We start from the raw sequence: 18800 nt of genomic DNA, 5'->3' as shown, positions 1-18800 counted from the left end.
ATTCAAACTATAGTTCACCCTGGCGGTTTCATAAATATTGGCATATTACTTAGTGCCCTGAAAATACAAGTCTCTTTTTCTTAAAATATAAAACAAGAGTTGTAAATGTGCCTAACTTAGGTAGATTTTGCTATAATCAAGAGGAAATACGAGCCTCTTCTCGATTTTAGGTAAATTTGCTTGTTCGGTATTTTTTTTTTTTTTTTTTTTTTTTTTTTTTTTTTTTTTTTTTTTTTTTAAAAAGGTCAATTGATTCGATAGATTCCATTCCTTTTATCAACCTATTGTTGATATTGAATTTGTCTTATACTCAACAAGCGTTGGCTTGTTAGAATATGTATAATCCACCAATAATATTTCTACAAGGTGGATGCATCAGTTGTGAACATGTTGATTTAAGAACCAGAAAAATTTCATGCAAAATGCAGTTAACATTAAATATTTCTTTACTCAGTTAAAGAAAAACTAAAATTCCAGCACTTTCATTAAAATTCCTAATTTATTGAAAACATTGATTGACCATCTGCTCAAAATTGGGGCACTCTCCTTAGAAAACCTTGGTCATTTATGTTGAAATTAGTTTCGTATCATTATTTACTGTAATTTTCTGCTGTTAGCAAATTAACTTCATTCAAGTCTATTTAGTCTATCTTGCCATTTGGCATGAATTAAGTAGATAAATTAAATAGGGCAGATCGATTCGATCTTTAAAGTTGATTTGGAAGAATGGATGTAAGATCACTGAAAAGATCAAAATAGAAAAATAAAATAAAATTTTATTGAAGAAATTAAGTCCAGGAACAAAAATGTGTCAAAGCACACATTAGCGAACCTAGCGGCCGTGTTGCAAACTGGTTGAACAGAGCAGTTCACATTATCAGCCACGCGAGCGCGCTACTCGGCCAATTCGGCAGTGACGAGCAAAAATAGCCGCGAAATGTTCGAATTGCGAAAATTCCCTGACTTTCACCGGTTTTTGATCGAATTCCCTGACTTTTCCCGGTTTTCCAGACAGTGATCGAATTCCCTGATTTTTCCCGGTTTTCCAGACCTGCAGACACCCTGCTTGATCAACACTAGCGCCTCGCCCCCAAAGAAGAAGCCCATATCCCATATGAGACACTATGTGAGCGTGATAAAAAGCCAGACAGCAGCTCAAGGTGGAAATTCTGGAAAGGTTGCGAATGGCCCAAGAGGCCCTTGATAGTTTTGACACGACCATGTCGGTCTGTCCTTGCCACGTTAGACCTGCATCAATATAAATGCCAAGAAATTCTATGGAAGTTTCCAATTTTACACTTATATTATCATCTAACATACAAATGGATTCTGGCAATGAAGAGGTAGTTCTAGAGGATACAGAACAAAGAATTGCCTGAGTTTTCTTTTGATTGACAAGGAGGCCATTTGCCTCAAACCACATGCAGGCCTGCTCATAGACTTTACGAGCTTTTAGCTTAACATCGCCATCTGTAATTACAGCGGAAGTATCATCGGCATATAATAAAATGGGATGAGTAACATTGGAAGGGAGGTCATTCATGTATATAATAAACAATAGTGGACCGAGTATTGAGCCCTGCGGTACGCCAGTACTTATGGGTAGGTAATCGGATAAGATGGTTCCTGCAGCAGAGTTGTTTTTCACTCTTTGCTTACGACCAGTAAGATATGAGGCAATGAGGGCTAGTGAATTTGAGGACAGCCCATAAAGTTGAAGCTTGTTGAGTAACAAGGAATGGTTTAGGAGGTCAAAGGCTTTAGTTAGGTAAAAGTGTAGACTCATAATCGGAATTTGCAATTCGAAAGCATTAATCACATTATCAATTAGATTATAAAGAGCTTGTGTGGTAGATCGACCTTTCCTGAAACCGTACTGTCTATGATATGGTGGGTCATTTGATTCGAAATGACAAAGAAGTTGCTTGAATAAGATTCTCTCTAAGATTTTGCTTACTGTGGACAGGATGGAAATGGGACGATAGTTTGAAATATAAATTTTAGAACCCTTTTTGTAAAGAGGAATTACCGTGGCTTGTTTTAGAGAGTCAGGAAAAATTCCTTTAGAGATACATTCATTTAGCAATAAGAGTAAGTGGTCACTGATGACCGGAAAATAGTCTTTGAAAAAGAATGGTGGTAGGTGCCCGTCCGTATCAGTTTTATTGGGCTTGAGACTGCATATGCAAGAATACAATTCCTCCATTGATATATGTTGAAACTCAAAGGACGGAGGAGGGGTTTTTAGTGATTTTTCCACCATGTTTAGTGCTACCTTGTGCTCAGGATTTATTGGGAAAGTTTTATGCACCGAGGTAAGGTGATCATTGAATGCGTTTGCTATTTCAGCAGTGTCTTTAATATCTGTATTATTGTAACGTATAGAATCAATCAATGAATGTGAGCTTTTGCCTGGTAATTGCTCATTGACCATTTCCCAGACAGCAGAAGATTTGTTTTTAGAATTCCTAATGAAAGATTCGCAGTTTTTACGCGATTCACGATAAAGGGCCTTTTTTAAAAATTTATTTGCTTTATTAAAGAGTTTCTTATACTTAAGGAGGCCTGTCGTTTTGTAAAGTGCATGGTATTCTTTCTTTTGTGCACTCAATTCTTCAAATCTCAATCTTGCACTCGAGTGATCCCCCCTACCCACACCCATGGGTCAAAAGTGTGATTTTCTCGTTTCGAATGGGCTCCTAGATGCCTCTCTAAGAGCTGGTCAAGTTTCCTTCATTTAAGCGCATTTTAGATCCAAAAAACGCATTTTCGCAGATCAAGCGTTTTTCCGCCCATTTAAACCAATGTAATTTTGCCCCGTAGTTTTGATCCCTTTGAGCATCAGCTAAAAAAGCTTCAAATAGGCTCAAATTTAATACAGCCCATTATTTTCATAGATAGCACCGATTGCCACCCGGACTTCGTCAATTATCCGACACGACGAAAATAAGACGCACCCTACTGCTACCTCTTGTACACAATAAAAATAAATTGTAAGAAACACTGTAAGTGTTAACACCCTGTGAATCGTCACCAGTAACAATCAGTATGCCCTAAGAAAGTTTACTTGGCCTGATGATGTGCGATGGTTATTCTCTTATACAGTGAAATGTGATCATGAGACTACTTCCCACAGTAACCATTAATAGGATGAGTATAATAAACTTGGGTACTGCAAGTTCAAAAACAAACTATCACTCACCCTGGATCTTTCAAAAAGACTTGTTCCAATTTTTAGTCTAGTTACTCTTTAACTTAGACTAGTTTTCTTTAGAATTAAGTGCTTTTATCAAAATTTTGGTAACCTCAACTCCAACTCGGGTCAAGTTTCAGCGGAATGTATTGGTTTTCGGATCAAAATTTACTGCTCAGATGAAGAGATTCACCAAGGAAAGTATACAAATGCATTGCTTCGCTTGTTTTAATATGTTTTTAATGATACTATTCTGCTTATATGACTTCTTATACTGGGTGATCCAAAAGTCCCTTCCACCCCCTCTAACTTTTTACCTAATTGAGATAAAGATGTGAAACTTGGGAGATATTCCTAAGTCAAAGGGAGCTACTTTTTGGCCCCCCTAAAATTTTCAGGGGGGCCTCCCAACTTTTAAATTTCAAATGCGAAGACCCCCTTTGTGATAGATCGTTCCAAAGAGTATAAAAAAAGAAAACTTTTCGCGCAAACCCGAAGTCAATATCTCAAACCGTTTCAAAATGGCGGCCGGTTAAAGTTCAAATAGAACAAAAATTTATTTTTTTAGAGATCTAAGTTCAAATTTGTTTATCTAATGCCAAAATACCCTCAAATTCCAAGTTTTAGGCAAATCCATCAGGAAAAAACCGAGGTGAACATTTTCGGCCATTTTAAACTTTAACCGGCGGCCATTTTCGAAATTTTGGTTTTTTTGAAAATCTAACGTCAAATTCGTTTTTCTCGTGTCAAAATACCCCTACATACCGATTTCCGCGCAAATCCATTGACAAATAACCGGTGTGAATTTTCGGCCATTTTGAACTTTAACCGGCCGCCATTTTGAGACGGTTTGAGATATTGACTTCGGGTTTGCGCGAAAAGTTTTCTTTTTTTATGCTTTTTCAAACGAGCTATCACAAGGGGGGGGGTCTCATTTGAAAATTAAAAGTTGGGGGCCGTTGCCCCCCCAAGGGGGGCCCCCTGGAAATTTTTGGGGGCCAAAAAGTAGCTCCCTTTGACCTATGAATATCCCCCAAGTTTCAAATCTTTACCTCAATTAGGTAAAACGTTAAAGGGGGTGGAAGGGACTTTTGGATCACCCTGTACGGTTATTTCAGCATGTACCTGTATAATGTGGATATTCCAACTCCTTACTGATCAATCGCTTTTTTGCATCCAACTGACACGCAGGTATCCGCTGTTAATCTACAAGGTGTCCAAAAAGTCCCCTTCCCCCTCTAACTTTTGACCTAATTGAGGTAGATATTTGAAACTTGGAGAATGTTCCTAGGTCAAAGGGAGCTGCTTTTTGACCCCCTATTCTCGGAAGCCTCCCTAGGGAAGGTAACTGATCCCGACTTTTTTTTCAAATAGGAAGACCCCCTTTGTGGTACTTCATTCGTAAGATCATAAAAAAAGATAAATTTTCGCGTAAACCCGAAGTCAATATCTCAAACCGTTTCAAAATGGCGGCCGGTTAAAGTTCAAAATGGCCAAAAGTTGACACCACTTGTTTGTCGATGGATTTGCCTGAAACTCGGTACTGGGAGGTATTTTAAAACAAGAAAAACGCATTTGGAGTTAGATTTCCAAAATAACCAAAATTGTAAAAATGGCGGCTGGTTTAAGTTCAAAATGGCCGAAAATTGGCAACTCGGTTATTTGCCTATGGATTTGCCTCAAACTTGGAGCCTAGAGGTATTTTGACATGAGATTAACAAATTTGAAATTAGATTTCTAAAAAAAAAAAAATTCTGCCATTTTGAACTTCAATCAGCCGCCATTTTAACAATTTTGGATTTTTAGAAAATCTAACTCCAAATTCGTCTTTCTTGTGTTGGAATACCCCTCAGTACCGAGTTTCAGGAAAATTCATCGACAAACAAGTGGACCGCGTTAAACAGAAAGGAACCAAGCCACATCAGCTATTGCCAAATTTAAATGGGCAATTTAATTTTTTACATGAAAACGGTTGTGTGGATTTTCGAGCAAATTTCAGTGAAAATTCTCCGTGGTGCGAAGCAAATTCCTTAAAATTTTCAAAGAAATCCGAACAACCGTTCTCTCGTAAAAAATCTAATTGCCCAGTTAAACTTGGCAATCGCTGATGTGGCTTGGTTCCTTTCTGTTAAACTCGGTCCAAGTGGTGGCAGTTTTTGGCCATCTTGAACTTTAACCGGCCGCCATTTTGAAACGGTTTGAGATTATTGACTTCGAGTTAGCGCGATAAATTTGCTTTTTTATGCTCTTTCGCGCGAGGTAACACAATGGGGGTCTTTTCATTTGAAAAAAGATGGGGTCCGTTATCCCTCCAAGGGGAGCCTCCCCGAAAATAATTGGGGGGGGGGGGGTCAAAAAGTAGCTCCTTTTGACCTAGGAACATCCTTTAAGTTTGAATTCTCTACCTCAATTAGGTCGAAAGTTAGAGGGGTGGGAAAAGGGGACTTTTCGGACACCCTGTAGGTTAACTTTACTATAAATTAAGTCTTTTAGATCCAGTCTTGGAGCAGACACATAATTTCTTGAGGCCTGAGTTCACAGAGAAAGCTAACTTAGAGAACGAGTTTTCTAGTAAAAAAAAGAGACCACATTATGTCACCGAATATTGAGTTTTCAAGATGAATGATGCAATATATCAAGATGGGCATTATTCATCGGTACGGCATCATGAAATAAAACATTACTTTATTGACACTGGAACCTAGCTGGAAAAGGACCCTACAACAACACGGCCAAATCGGCCTAAACACGGAATCGTACGATTTTCTCAGGAATGATAGAGGGTCTTCCCAGACACTCAAATCTGGTCATATTTTTTGCCTAACCCCCAGGGAAAAAGGGGGGAGAGGGGGTCAAAGTCAAAACCTTAAAATTAGCATAACTTCTCAACGGTTTGTCATAGAAAGATGATCTTGGTGTCAAAATTTCCAGAAAAATGAGAGCTTTCAGAATATAGGTATGAAATTAATTAAATTTTAAAATTTGACCCACTTTTGGGGCATTTTACAAGGTCCCCCTTTCGTAAATTTTCGTTTTTTGAGATTTTCGGTTGTTCGGTTCGCACGGATCAAAACAAAAACAATTTCAAATAAAAGTAGAGCGTTTAAGCTTTAAGACAAGCCCAAGATGATCTTGGGGAAACGATTAGAAGCGGAGTTATGAGTCTTCAAAGTTGACGCGGCGCGCGGGAACCTTGTATGTTCCGAGTCTCAAGGTCACCTGCGCGCCCCGGATTGCCTGCAGGTTGCAAGTTTTTGTGTTTTTATGCTTCTGTAGGTCATTCAAAATGTAAATCATTCAATGAAGATAGAATAATCGAAATTTTTTAATTTTACGGGAGGAGCGAGAGGGGGCTTAGAGTATCAACCATTATGTCCATCATACCTCATTAAACATTTGCTGACGATGATGATTCTGCTCTTATAATTTAGAAGAAACCATGGACCCTCAGTTCAAATATGCATATGCTCCATACAGAACTGAACCATTTAGAAATTATAACCCATTGATGCCAAATTTTGGGGTACCCCTAATTTTAAAATTTTTTAATTGAGCTGTAAGGTACAGCGCTTGACGGAACTCACTTGGTAAAGCCAAATAGTTTCTCGTAGAAGCAGACGAGCTTTGAGCTTCAAAACAAGTCTCAGTTATTCTTAAGGGGGCTATTTGAAACGCAGTTAAATTTTTTTGACGTTAATGTTGTGTACCTCGCCGAAGGCCCATTGTGTAAAATAAAAAAATTCTGATTAAACTATCTTCATTGAATGATTTACATTAAAAATGACCTACAGAAGCATAAAAACACAAAAACTTGCAACCTGCAGGCAATCCGGGGCGCGCAGGTGACCTTGAGACTCGGAACATACAAGGTTCCCGCGCGCCGCGTCAACTTTGAAGACTCATAACTCCGCTTCTAATCGTTTCCCCAAGATTATCTTGGGCTTGTTTTAAAGCTTAAACGCTCTACTTTTATTTGAAATTGTTTTTGTTTTGATCCGTGCGAACCGAACAACCGAAAATCTCAAAAAACGAAAATTTACGAAAGGGGGACCTTGTAAAATGCCCCAAAAGTGGGTCAAATTTTAAAATTTAATTAATTTCATACCTATATTCTGAAAGCTCTCATTTTTCTGGAAATTTTGACACCAAGATCATCTTTCTACGACAAACCGTTGAGAAGTTATGCTAATTTAAAGGTTTTGACTTTGACCTCCTCTCCCCCCTTTTCCCTGGGGGTTAGGTAAAAAATATGACCAGTTTTGAGTGTCTGGGAAGACCCTCTATCATTCCTGAGAAAATCGTACGATTCCGTGTTTAGGCCGATTTGGCCGTTTTGTTGTAGGGTCCTTTTCCAAGTACCGCTGAGATGATTTTACGGGATGACTTTTTAAAGGCTAACTGGAATACTTTCTACCACTAAGGTGACTTTGCAGTTTCTGAAAGTGGCCTAGAAATTGTCTTATCAGAGATAATTTTTGATCCAAGATAACAAGCAGACGTCATGTATGGTGACCTTTGTGTAATATCTGGAGAAATTAGGTAGACCTGGGAATCTTGAACGCAAAATGAGCGATGATCTGTCAGTACACACATTCGAAACCAGGCTTCCTTTTCTCGGGCTACCAGGGGAATGTCGCATATTTTCCTTGATTAGCTGTGTTTTCATCAAGTTTTTGACTGCATTTAATTAAAAAAATTTTGAAGTGCTTGCGGACAGTTTGAGTCAGCTGTATTTTAGTCAGCTCTTATAACTGCGTTTGACTGGAAAACCTTGGCGGAAGAAGTTTTCCGGTTAGAGGTACAACAGGCATCTGGTAAAGTCCCCTTAGCGGTACTTAGAAAATTTTCCAGGTAGGATACGGTACCAACAAAAAACGTTTTACTTGAAAGTACTGTACTGACGAGTAACCTATTCAATTAATGAAAGACACAAAAAATAGAACTTTAGAGAGGACAAGAGCACTGAAAAGGAGATTACCTTGCTACAACATGAATGACTGCTAGGCTGAGAATAGACGACTTGGATGAAATACCACTGAAAAGCTGAAAATTCTGATAAGAGAAAGACAAGCATAGACAGAATAGTTTGATCGATCATCCGTGTTGGAGTGGGAGGGCTCGACAAAGAGGCACGTCTACGATATTTCTATAGGCGGCCTCTGAAACATTCAAAATTAAAATATCATCCAGACAAAAACATCGTGACAGATCAAAAGTGATGCCTTTACAATTATTAACTCTACTAGTTATGAACCTCTTTGATCAATGAACCACTATTGAAGGTGCAAACTGAAGCATTTTGACACATGTTTCCTTATCAGCATTTCTTGCAGACATGATTCGCACAGTGAAAAGTACCGGGTCTGCACTAAGATGTTTAACTTTTTCTGATGCGTTAATGCAAACTTTCTGCTCCTGAAAAATTAAAAGTCTACGCGAGTCAAACTGCGCACAAAACGTTACAGTAAGAGTCTCTGTGGTATGAAATTATGGTGACCTCTATCTCGGAGCTCCGCCTCAGCTGTTGCACGTTGTTAACATTTTGAACAAAACAAGGTTTGGAGGAAACAATGCTTTATTATGAAGCCTGCCAAAACAATTGTATTGCACGTTTTGATCCAAGTAGACTACTGTTCTTCTAGTGAGAGGGGTATTCAAATTCCTTGAACCAATGTACACTGAAAAACGTTAATATCTTGGTTAGGAATCAATTTCAGTGATTTTCGTTGCGCAAATCGTGGTTTGTGTGAAATATTGGTGGGAAAACATTTATCATAATGCTTGAATTTGCAGTGGTGCATTACTGGAATTATACCACCTTAATTTTAAGGTAAACGCTAATCTTTACAATAACTTACGGTTGTAAAAGGAACCTTTCAGATTTGTGCTTCATTGGAAAGTGACCATGACAAAAGACACTGCTAGTGATTCTAAGACATTTTTCCTTGTTAAAATAAGGATCAAAAGGTTCTTAAAGGCTAAACAAAGAAATTTTTTGAACTAAAATTACGCTTTTTCTTGATGAATATTTAAATACTACAATTATAAAAATTAGACTGCCATTCGTCTTCACGTGTCACTATCTTAGGCTGCAACAAAAGACATCTTCCATCAAAACCTATCCTTTTTTACCTACTACTTCGTTTGCATCAGCCATGGGGACATGACCATTAACACTTTAAAGACTTATTCACTGACCAGTGCTTTGAGTCTATTGTATAATGACGAAGGACACAGAAGCTTTTCTTACTTTTAGAGAGCAATATTTTTTTGGGGCTCCAGTGAAAAACTAACTGATTCTGGCTAAACGGTAGGGAGGGGAGACTAGGCCTCTCTTATCCCTCATCCTTCCATGGCTAAGATTCTGAATGTTATCACTTTGATCATTGATCTCAACAGGCACTACTTCATAGGTTTGATAAAAGATCATTTTTGCTTTATTTTCAAGGACCTGATGCTATTGAATAATCAATTTATGAAATCATGGAAGACGTATTTCATTTTGACGACGCTGCGTTAGCGCCGACGAGTGTCATCAACACTGACCATTTTAGATGGAGCGTCATCGGAGCGTGGTCAGGAAATGCGGTATAAGGGAAAAACGAAAATCGGCTCCTACCCCTGCAAAACTCCCAAGAAATCCCGTGTGTCGTCGGCGCTCGACGACTTGCTCTCGAAGAAGTTAACAGTCCGTCGATGCGCCATACTAATTGCCATCTTTCTTCCGTCTCCATCTTCCCTCGTAGTTTCTTGTGTGAACTGCTTCTCATTATTGTTTTAAAAAAATGACATTCAGGCCTGTATTAGGTCCCAACGGAGAAATCATAATCATGAACTCTGCTTTAAAATTTGTCAGAGTTGAAGACGCAAGTACAATACTCATCATTCCTAAAATATGTAAAAACTCGCCTCTCTTGCGTACATTTTCGTGCCCACGGGTCGTATGAATACTAAGGTTAATGTACATTCGTAATCTCTGTGTGCTGTTGCATTTCAGTTTTCATCGCTCAGTTGTCCAACTCTCCTTGTTTTCTTATTTTACGGAGGATGAGTGGCTGCTGCATGTTATGCCTCTCCTTGTGGCCTAACGATTTTACTTCCCCTAGCCGCGGGTTGTTTCCAATATCCCGCAATTTATAACTTAGGATTATCATTGGTTTGTATGTGACTATGAATTGCTGCAGGGCGGCAGCTATAACCGGGGTTGGATTTTCTAAGTCCATAATTAATGATAAAGGCGAAATAATGCAAAGAAAACAGTCGGCTTTGGACAGGATAAGAAATAAACAAACCGATCCAAACTCTAACCGTACCTCTTCACCACCTTGTGTTTGTTTAATTACTATTCAAAAGACCCGCAAAATTCTGTAATGGCTACCGATTACAAAAACCAGATAAAGGCAAAAATCGAAAATGACTGAATTGTGACGAGACCTGCTCCTATTAGCGGAAAAAAGGGGAGCGATAAACACTCCGAAAATGGAAACCTTAAAGTGTCTACGACGCTAACGCAGCATCGTTGAATAAAATATGTCTGTTTACAGTTATTTATCTATTCAAGGCAAAATAAAATCCTCTAATGGAGAAAAAACTTTTTTTTCGACTATGAAGGAACAAACATATTTTAATTTAACTAAAGAAATTTTACTTGATAGACCAAAAAAATAAAAAAATCGTTGACACCTCAGAATTGATTACACGTGGTCCTACCGAGCCAATCAAATAATTTGTGGATGTTTCTATGAAAATAGGCTGCTCAACAGCTTCGCAACAGCTTGAAAAATTTTAAGCTCTACATTTTTCATACAAAGGAAATCAGGGTTGCCAAAATTTCTTCATTTTTGAATTCCCTGACTTCCCCGGATTATTTTTGCTTTTCCCTGAATCCAAATACTTCGGATTCCCTAGCGTTCAAATAAAACTTCCACTTTGATTTTTTTCCTGTAGCTTACACACACTTCTGCTAAGCAGCTGAACGCATTAAATCCCTGACTTTTTGTATGAATTCCCTGAAATTTCCAGGTTGCCGCAAATTCTTAGACATTCCATGACTATCCTGGTTTTCCAGACCGCCGGCAACCCTGCTTTGAGAGGCAACAGCATCTGATAAAGTTTCCTTTTTGAATTTTCGCAACATGAGAATGCTCTCATTATTAAATATGATTCAAATTTAAAAGTTCTTTGAATGCAGTGATTTGTCGCACTGGACACTAGAGGCTTAAAATAATATTATTTTGATAAAGAGACTAGATTTTGACTTCCTAACAGGCAGAGGTTCATAAGTAGCATGCAACTAAGCCACTATAGAAAAAAAAATCAGTGAGTGATAGTGTGTTGCTTGGACTAAAGATTTTCAAGAATACATCAGTTTTCCAGGTAAAAGAGAGATTAAAATTCCATAAAACTTAGCAAACAGAGTAAAACAACATTTTTGCTGGTCTAAAAATAGTAAGATTCCAAATTATATTAAAATGCTAGAATATTTTCCTACTCTTCTTGCAAGATGTCTGTGGAGGGTCGGCAACACCACGGAATCTATATCAGTTGATGGGATGACTCCTCTTCTTTTCTTTCTTTCTTTCTTTCTTTTAAAGCACCGCTTTAAAATAAAATTATTTTACTACTACTACTACTTTCTTTCTTTCTTTCTTTCTTCCTTTAAGAAGAACTTCATACAGGAAAGGTTTGAGGTTTCTGCGTTCACCTTTCTGACAAGTTCAGATGAAATTGTGGACCATGCGGTGTCACTAAAACACAAGCTATTACATGGTATTTTGTTTTTGGATTGCTGGACTGCAGATCTTGACATCTACAGGATTATTTTGCAGGAATATTTCCAGCATTGATGCCACTATAAGAAATAGAACCTGATTTCCAAAAAATGATTCTGCAAAAATCAGCAAAGGAAATTTCCAAAACTTCTGATTAATTTTGATCTTGACTACAATAATTCCTTTAGAAATTAATTGAAGTGTTCAAAAATACGTAGCCATGGATAGCAAATAAGCGACAACAGAAAAATCAGTAAAGGGCTGATATAGGCATCACTGTGGGGCTGTCACAAAAATAGAGTCTGGAGTGGCATTCTCCAAGTTTTACTTTCTTAGCAAAGTATGTTGCCGTATCATTCTAAAAGCCCCGTGTAATTATTGACAATGAAAAGTAGAGACAGATGCAGCTGTAGTTTCCAGTGGCACAGAAATTACCGGGCAAAAAGTGATATTTTACAGAACAAACAAGTCAGTTGTGTGTGTTTCCCAGAGAAACTGCTAATAACAGCACTGAATTGTAAGAGGAAAAAAAGACCTTAAAAGTGAGAGACCTGTTTTCTTAACTTCGGCAAGTTAACATGAGGAGTTAATAAATGGACAAAGAGAAAAGAGAAATATTGACTGCATTGGGAAATCCAAAATATACTGCATAAGGCAGATGGTAAGCACAGAGCAACAGTGCTCTCCAGAAAATAGATAAAAACCTGTATAATGGGTGTCCAGTAAATCTCTTTAGTTCTCACCGGGTCACGGTTAGGAATCAAAGTTTCCCCGACAAGAGCCCAGTGAGTCTTTTAAGTTTGAGGAATTACCATGAACATAAGTATGCATGTATCCATATGTTACCATCTACATATGCACTGAGAAGATGGGCACAAATAACCTAGGGGTAGGTAGGTAGGTAGAACGCCAGAGTGCGTTGTAGGAGTGACTTTTATATATGTGTATGCTTGTTTGGGCATTTTTCTGTCAAAGTTACCCATGAAAAAAGATTTGAACAAGGAGGTTTTTCACAAGAATATCTTTTCCCATGAACGAATAAGTTCTCTCTTGGATACTTAGAAATGGAGAGCCCGGTTATGCCTCCTTCCTTGAACAATACAATCCATTTGATGTGGAATGCCATGCATCAAGCCAATGATGAAGCAAGCGCAAGAGATCTCAACCATCGGGCTTCACTACCTTCATGGAGCTAAGAATCAGAGGTGGTACAATCATGCATGACAGCATGAAAGCTTAGGTACTGCTCTTTTCTCAAGATTTTTAATCTTTCCTCAGACTATTCTCATCAAAAATATCTCTTATTTAAATCCTCATTCTATTGAATGGATTACCTTTAGAATTTTGGCATCAAGATCCTACCGATACAGGATTTCTACTCTTTCGCAAACTTCAAATTCCCTGGGTGAAAAGAGAAAACTCACGATGAAGTTATCATAAATGTACTGAGCAGAGGGCATTGTCAGCTAAGGCTCCCTCATGCTCTTCATATAAAATTGTTCACTGTCACATTATTATAGTAGTAAATAAATACTGGCTGTTTCCGGCATGCTAGAGCTAGCCGTCACAGCCAGCCAAAGGGCTATAGCCCCCTGGACCAATGGGGAAATCGCTCTGCGCTTACTACGTGACTCGTTTCACTTTGGCTACGAACTATGAAGAGAGAAAGAGAGAGTGAGTGAGTGAGTGAGTGAGTGAGTGAGGGAGTGAGTGAGTGAGTGAGTGAGTGAGAGAGAGTGAGAGTGAGTAGAAAGAAAAATCAAAATCAAAGAGGAGGAAACGATGAACTAAAAAAAGGAGAAAATAAAAGATAAAAGCAAAAGGAGGAAGAAAAAATTGAGAAAAAAGACGACTGAGGAAGAGGAGGTGGAGATGAGGGTATGGAAAAAATAAGAGAAAAACCAAAAATATGGAATAAATGAAGTAACAAAGGAGCTTGACAAAAATTGAGAAGAAGTAAAGAAAAGGCTGAAAAATAAAAAAAGGAATGAGAGAAAAAAAATCAAAAGAGGAATAAGAAAATAAGAGTAGGAAGAAAAGAAAATAGAAAGAATAAAATAGAGGAAAAAATAAAAGAGACAAAAATTAGAAGAGAAAGAAAAAAAGGGCATCAAATTCAATCAATAATGAGAGGTGCAAAAGTTCTATTCGATCCTGCTGATGCAATTGCAATTACCAGTTAGTTACTGCAAAAGGCAAATGTAAGGTGCACCAAACAATGAGAGAAGAGGTACAAAATAAACCCACTAATACAGTTTCACAAAAATCGGTCAAGCAGGAGCCGAACTAACACGTCAGCACGGTGCGCATAAGCAACCTCGTATCTCCAATACATTAGTATAGGGAGAAACAACTTTTCTCTTTTTCAGGCTTCAGCAACTACTTTTTCAAAATTTGATTATTTAGACATGCTCAGAAGGTTCTTAGCTTCATTCTTGCCAAGTTTGAAGGAAATCGTTTTCACAGTATTTTTATAAGTGTTGATAATGAATCGGTACTGTAGCTTAATGTTTAAATGATAATGTGACAGTGAGCAATTTTCCTTAAAGGGAGCAGTGCTTGAAACTTTTTTTAGCTTAACATTCTGAACTATTAATGGTGTTCATCCGAAAAGGACTATGCACAGAGTACTATAAATTCGGCATCTGCTTTTGGAGATTTTTTACTATGATGCTCCTTCAGATCTCTTGAGGAGGATGAGCTCTAATAATAATCGCACTAGTCATGTACCAATCTCCAGAAAATCGGGTCTGAGCATTGCATTTGTCGGCAGTTTAACACGCATTTGCCTAGTAAAAAAATGTAGGTGATCGAGGAGCAAGCTCCTCGTCTCGCAGGCGGTAACTCAGTTCAAAATTAAATCCGAGGCTCTAGGCTCCGTATTTCTGATTGTAACAGCGGCACCTGTTCAAATACCAAAAAGTGCACTTTTCAGACGTGATTCTCTTTGAATTGGCATGCCAATCTCGAGACAATTGAGAATGTTTGACTTCGAAAACTTATCTTACTCAAAAAAACTGTAGCAAAATTGCAAAGTTAAGCCAGCGCTTAGCGCTAGCTTAGCCGAAATTCTTTCTATTCTGTGGTTGATACTTTGTAAAAACACAGACAGATTTGAGATCAGTTTCCACTTTCACTGCTAAGAAATGTGCTCGTACCGATCAGCACGCAATGGAGAGCGCAAATTTTTTAAATCTGTCAATCCAATTGGTCAATGGCTAGCAGTATTACACACCATTGTCTGATTACTTAAAATACTCCACTTCGATTGGTTCATTACATTTTCCTCAGCATTTGGATAGTATTATAGGTTGTGAACTGTTGTGAACTGTTTCACGTTCGATTTCCTGGGACCTCCTTGAATTCCCTGAGTTCTCTCTGATATTTCCCAGTCCCTTCGAATTCCCTGAGTTTTCCCAGTTTTCTCAATGCGTAAAAATCTGCTGATGCCTAGAACCTAGTTTTTTTTTTTTTTCATTAATAATTTATTGAAAACTATCACAAAAGGATATTACATTCATTGCTCCTACTAGTAATTAACAGAGAAAAAAAAAATTAACAACAGAGTAGTTAATTATTTAACTATTATTGAGACCAAGGTCTCTTGATAAAAAAGACTCTTGAAGCCCACCCCCCCCAGAGGAAGCAGCCCCCCACGCGCAAGAAAAGACGAGCCCCCACTCCATACAGCCGGGAACCCCCCACCCCCAATGCCAGGATGACAGCCGGCCGTTCATGACAACTACTTTTGCTCGGCAGGCGCAAATCACCTGCACTGACTGCCACCAGGTAAAGGGAGGAGAGGGCCCCCCGCCGACGGGAGGGGCACCGCACCTAGAACCTAGTGTAGGACAAACTTTAGATTTGAAGTTCAGCAGGGACTTTCCCTGACTTGACTAGTTCATTACACGCCTCTATATTTTATATTCGTTGCTCACTTTAGGGGTGCAGAATGTTCTTGATCACGCAATCTTGATTGAGTGGCTAATTGCTTGAAAATAGGGGAAGGCCTCTTTTTCTTCGTCTTGACCTATATCGATTCGTTTTGCAGACAATTAACACAAAAATGCAAATACGATGAGAGTTCAGGCTGTTTCATGTGCTAGAAGTCTTTTAAGCGCTTTTTCGAGTGGAGATGCAATTATGGCAAAACATCAAAATTTGGGAAAAGCACATTATACATTGAGGAAGGCTAAGAACTTTCTGCGACCCTGAGTGATTTCTTCAAATTTTCCTTCTGTTCTCACCAACCAACTGGTTTTATTGTATAACTGCCAGATTCCAGGAAAACCGAACTCTTCTCTACTGAGGAAATGCAAATTAAATTGAAAACTAAAAAGGGGATCCTCCCAAGCTATTGCCTCGAATCAGGCTGCGATGCTTTCCATGGACTCTTAAAATCAATTCATTGTTATAATGTTTTATCATTTTTTCCCCAATAAGCCCCAGAAATTACATGAACAATTTAGAAAATTTAAGTTTTCAGTAGGAGCTAGACACCCAAGCGCACTTCACAGGCTAGACACAGCAGCGCAAGTTCCTTGTAGAAGAAGTATTGACCGTAAACTCCATCTGAGCAATTGCTCATTGCCAACCGCTGGTCAAAGAAAATTGGCGTTTTTGAATAACCTTCTGAGAAGTAGTATTATCGTCAGTATTCATTACTAGTTTTAATGTCAAGGTGCCTTGAAGGCGAAACATGCATTCTGAGAGAGCACATGTAAGATGACAAATAAATTATAGTAGGAGTTAGGTCCAAAGCTTCAAGCGGCATACTCTGCTACAAAAAGATAACTTGTTAACATAAAAAACTTGTTGATTGCAGTCTGGGAATGAGTATTCAGTGCTTTGAACCAACTGACTTCAATGTTACATGTTCTTTGAAAAATCTAGAATGATGGGCAACAGGGGAGTATGACGTAACAATCCAAAGTGTCACTTATCAACTCACTTTGCAAAACAAAAAAAAGAGTTATCCAATGCATCAATGAGGATTTAAGTCGTTTACCCTCCATGACAACACACGGGAATAGATCAAACTGAATGTCCGGTAAGCCCTCTGGCTCTAATTATCAAAAACAGATGTTTGCTTTTGAGACCTCACCTTGGAAGGCAATTCTGATACTCATTATAGTACTTACCTAAGCCACGGGCGGCAACATCTGTGGCAACTAAAATACATGCTTTGCTGTTCCTGAATTCATTTAGAACATAATCACGATCCTGTTGCGATTTGTCACCATGTATGCTTACAGCTCTGTAGCCTCCTCTGTTCACGATCCGAGTGATTTCATCGACACCTCGCTTCGTTTCGACGAAGATGATAGTTTTATTGTCCGGCTCATTGAAAATTTCTGAGAGTAGCTGGCACAATCTAAAATAGAGCAGGTAATTCACATTAATTCGTTAGAATACTCAAAAATGTAAACTACCCTGCGGCACCTGGTACAATTCGATGAAACTTTCATTGATTGACATAAAGTTCATTGTTAGCGCAAAGCCAAAAAATTAACAATTTCACCCAGCAGGAGCTGAAATATTCACCATTGAACATGCGGACTTTTCCCTGTACAGCAGAGATGAATAGGCGCTCTGCGTGGTCTTTCCTTGCCTGCGAAGAACACCTCTCCCTCCGCTAGATGGCTACGACCTCGTATTATTTTCATACGGACGCTCCGGCCAGCTCAGACAGAGCAATATGGAGTCCAAAATGCCAAAGAATTGCTAAAACAGATCCGACAGATGATCTGGCGAAAGAGGAAGTATGGCCTCCACACCGGGCGAGCGTATAAGCACATGTCAGCGTGTGAGGTCTGATCGAGAATGTCAAACAACCAGGAGAGAGAACTCGTAATTCTTCGCCCGTGCTATGAAATGATAGAAAATAGTCCGCATGTACAAGCACAAATATCCCAGTAGCTTTTACTCAGTAGAATTGGCCAATTTTTTGGCTCTGTGCTGATGATAAACTTTACGTTAATCTACTAAAATTTTCTTTAAGTGTACTGGGAGCCAGTGAGCCTCCTGTCCTGTGAGGGGTCCTTTTGCAAATGCAAAATTTCAGAAATTCAAGTCAAAAATGCATTTGAACTGGCTGCTTAACTCGGGCAGAAGTCACAACTGAAAGTCAGTCAGACTAAAATGCATGAGTAGAGAAAGCCAATAAAAGAGCTGCAGCATGTGTTGGAAATTTGCGTTTTAATTACTATTTCTTCAGTGAATATTTGCAAAAAACACAATGATGCTACCAGTATTCTTTAGAATGATCTCCCAAGAACAAAGAAAGCTCTCAAAGTTGAAGAGTCGAGGCAATAATAGAGGAAATCCCTCATGTTATGCTGAGATATCCAGAGGTAATTTTACAGAAATTCACTGAGGAAACAGTATTTAAAACGCAAATTCCTCACACATGCAAGAGCTCTACTGTTGGCTTTCCCCACTCATGCATTTCAGTTTCTTTAAATATTGTATTTCATTTTCATTTTGTATTGTATTTCTGCCCAAGACAAGCATGAAGTTCAAATGAATTTTTGACATACTTTTCTCTGTCTTAGGGCAAGTCTCACTTCATCCTTACGATTTATTTTCAGAGACTTCTGAGATTCTGTCATTTCTCCTGGAGTTAGAATTATAAAAAAAACACTAAATATCAGTCCTTCTCTGAGCTGAGCTCTCTCAATGCAGGTTCCAAAGATTAAGAACTCCTATCAATCAGTCAGTAATGTCTTTGATGTTTTTTGAAGTGAGTTCAATGAGTTCGTGTAAGTGGGGTGTCATGTTCAGTTACAAAAGTATTAGAGAAATTACAGCAATGGATGGTTAACTTTGACATGCTG

General features: G+C 38.5%; 1 protein-coding gene across 4 annotated transcripts in view; it reads right to left on the bottom strand.

Moving 5' to 3' along the window:
* LOC109034963 (probable ATP-dependent RNA helicase DDX5) overlaps positions 1–18800 on the bottom strand; it is a 60299-nt gene that overhangs the window by 16016 nt on the left and 25483 nt on the right. For all 4 annotated transcript variants that reach the window (XM_072306459.1, XM_072306458.1, XM_072306460.1 and 1 more), the window contains one exon: positions 17106–17338. In XM_072306459.1, the coding sequence (XP_072162560.1) occupies positions 17106–17338 (233 nt within the window). The remainder of the gene's footprint in view (positions 1–17105; positions 17339–18800) is intronic.

Source organism: Bemisia tabaci, chromosome 1, assembly GCF_918797505.1.
Source record: "Bemisia tabaci chromosome 1, PGI_BMITA_v3".
Classification (NCBI taxonomy): Eukaryota; Metazoa; Arthropoda; class Insecta; order Hemiptera; family Aleyrodidae; genus Bemisia; species Bemisia tabaci.
The sequence above is the reverse complement of the archived record's forward strand: the minus strand, read 5'-3'. Positions and strand labels throughout refer to the sequence as shown.